Source organism: Procambarus clarkii, chromosome 12, assembly GCF_040958095.1.
Source record: "Procambarus clarkii isolate CNS0578487 chromosome 12, FALCON_Pclarkii_2.0, whole genome shotgun sequence".
Classification (NCBI taxonomy): Eukaryota; Metazoa; Arthropoda; class Malacostraca; order Decapoda; family Cambaridae; genus Procambarus; species Procambarus clarkii.
Window position 1 is genome coordinate 24,142,656 of NC_091161.1, and position 2,955 is coordinate 24,145,610.

General features: G+C 44.9%; 1 protein-coding gene across 1 annotated transcript; it reads left to right on the forward strand.

The window, feature by feature from the left end:
- Positions 1–585: 585 nt before the first annotated feature.
- On the forward strand, positions 586–1,275 carry LOC138363985 (craniofacial development protein 2-like). The gene has a single exon (XM_069323436.1). The coding sequence runs from the start codon at positions 586–588 to the stop codon at positions 1,273–1,275; it is 690 nt and encodes a 229-aa protein (XP_069179537.1).
- Positions 1,276–2,955: the final 1,680 nt, after the last annotated feature.

Sequence of the window (2,955 nt, forward strand, 5' to 3'; positions counted from 1 at the left end):
CTGTGCCAGTTGCTCCCGAGGGTCCCGATACTCTAGCATCACCTTTGCGATGGCTTAACACGGGAAGTGACAGTTACTGGTGATAAACCTACCATTCAATTTGCGTAGAGTGAGGACGCCAGGGGTTGCTTCCGTCTGTGGGAGAAATCAATCTATTTCATAGGACAGCTATCGCCCGCCTCAAGTTGGGCAAACCCCCAGCCAATAAGGTGCTGTCCTGCCATGGTCCGCCAGCTCCATTGAGTGCGTGGAGCTTAGGCCACATTCCAACAAGCGGATTGACAACCATGCACCAGGCAAAAGAAAAACACAGATCCACCCAGCTCTTGACAGGGCACTTGGAATGTAAGGATCATGACACCGGGTCTCAGGAAGATCTACTGTAAGTGAATGACGCCCGTAAAACAGCTGTGATCAACAATGAACTACGCAGGATGCAGATGGACAGTCACCCTGCAGAAGACACGTCTGCCCACGACCGGCAGCATATGGGAGAAGGACTTTACCTCCTCCTGACAGGGAAAACCACCAGAGCATGGTGTTGGCTTCGCCTTGAGGTTGTTAGGTTGGTCCATAGTACCGCCCATGGAGGAGTCTGCAAGGATCATCAAACTTCAGCTTCATACAGCAGTAGGAATAGTCAGCCTCATCAACGTCTACGCACCAACACTGACCTCTGCCGAAGCGAAGGACGAGTTCTATGATGACCTCGGCCTAACTCATAGAGACATACCTCAACAAGAGCCAGTCTTCCACCTGGGAGACTTTAATGCAAGAGTTCGTTCTGATCACAGCTCTGACTTCCTGCCTAGACCAGTTTGGATTGGGAAGATGAATGAGAGTGGGCAGCGCCTTCTGGAGTTCTGCTGTCGTCATGATCTCGGCATCACCAATTCCTTCTTCGACACTAAGCCCCAGCACAAGGTTTCTTGGAGACACCCCAAGTCTAAGCATTGGCACCAACTCGACCTGGTGCTTACAGGGTGTAGCACCCTGAGAAGCGTCAGACTGACTCGCAGCGTCCAGAGCGCAGATTGTGACACCGACCACTTTCTCGTCGTTTGCAGAGTAAAGTTCCAACCCCGGAAAATCCACAGGGCAAAGAAGGGGGAAAGACTATGCATTAACATTAACAAGACCCGTGACCTTCACAAGGTGGAGGAATTCACTGCTGCGTTGCCCTTCCTGTACCACCCTGCAATAGCGCAAGTGAGGTGGTCACATCTCAGGGGCAGTATTTTCAACACTGCCATGTCCACCTTCGGTAAGAGGTAGAACAAGTCAGCAGATTGTTTCGAGGCCAGTGCAGAGGAACCGTTACTCCTCGTACAGGAAGAGATCCGAGCTCTCTCATCCTACAAGAACCTGCCCTCAGAAAGGAACCTACAGGCCTTCCGTACTGCCCGCAGTCGGAGGTAGGAAGACGGCCACGCGGACTCACAACTTTTAAGAGTACGTAGTTTGTTACCAGTAACAGACGACCAACAAGCCTGCCAACAGGTAAGGATGGATAACCGGGTAAAAGTCGGAATAAGGAATACCTTTACGAGAGATGGGACAAGAGCAGACAGCTTCCCTGGCGGCAGCATCCGCACGCTCATTTAAAGAGACACCAGCCAGTTTGGTTGGTTGGGAACCCAACAAAACTCAACCGACTTAAATTTACTGTGAACAAGAAACAGCCGATGCTGGATCTCGACAACCACTGGATGAACCGGATTAAAGGACCCGAGAGCCATGAGGGTACTACGAGAGTCGACAACAACTACAAAGGAAGATTGACAACGAGAAAGCAGGAGACGAAGAGCAAAGATAATAGCATAAAGCTCCGCTGTGAAGATGCTAGTCTCAGGAGGTAAGCGACACATCCATCCTTAAGAAAAGGAAATAATTGGAGAACTAGTATTTAGGGATCTCTTATATAAGTATGATGGAAATCTATTACTGTATAATAAATGACCTGTAGTTATTATAAATTACGACGCCAAATCCGTCCACACACTTTGGGGGGGTTTGATTAGTACAGAGAAATTAATACATTTCAAGTACAAATAAATGGAGATTAATGCACATGAAATATTGAAGAAAATATGAAATATTGGAGATTTTAAATAATCTTTGGATTAATAAAATATAATATTCTACAAACTACAAGTACGAGATAACAGCTTAGCTGTAAGAATTAAAGCTAGCATGCATCAAGATATATTCTTCAGGAGAAACTTGTTTCATCAGGCTATCCTGGGAACACTTGATCGAGGCGGCATCATATCTTCCTAATTATCAGCAATTCCAAGCTGAAAGGCGAGTAGTATGTAGAAATCGCCTAGAGAGTTGTAATACCACATATATTTCTAAATTAGATGTGGTAAAGCCTTGTAAATACACTTGCTGGTTATTTATAATGGTCGTGCAGCATAACGACAAATCGTCCAACCTATTATGTTAAATGTGATCACAAAAAACAAGGGAAATGGACTAATAGATTTGCCGATACTGATGTCTGTGATATGATGAAGCAGTCACGTCCTCCTAGCGTCTGTGGTGGAACAGATGGTGGGTTGATGAGGTGGCAATTTGACCAGTTTCCAGATTATCTCTAGAACTTAATGTCGCCGCTTGCCAGTCCTTCCTCCTTCCCAGGTAAGCTCCCGCATGCGTGCAGTCGTGCTATGGTGCACTTAATATTATTTATGATTTAATTAATATCCCGGTTTAAAGGAACTAAAGGTTATCAGGAATTAGAGAATTAATTTGTCTTATTTGACAATATTCAAATTCTCATTTCTTAATTAAATGAACGTTGTTCAATGAGAGTATGCTGAATATAAATTCAGTCGTATGTGAATGCGCTGGAATAGTAATTCGTAATTGCAGGAATTACCACCAGCTAATAAACAATACTATATAAACTAACTTAAATGTATTATCTGCTTAAATTCACGAAGTATATTC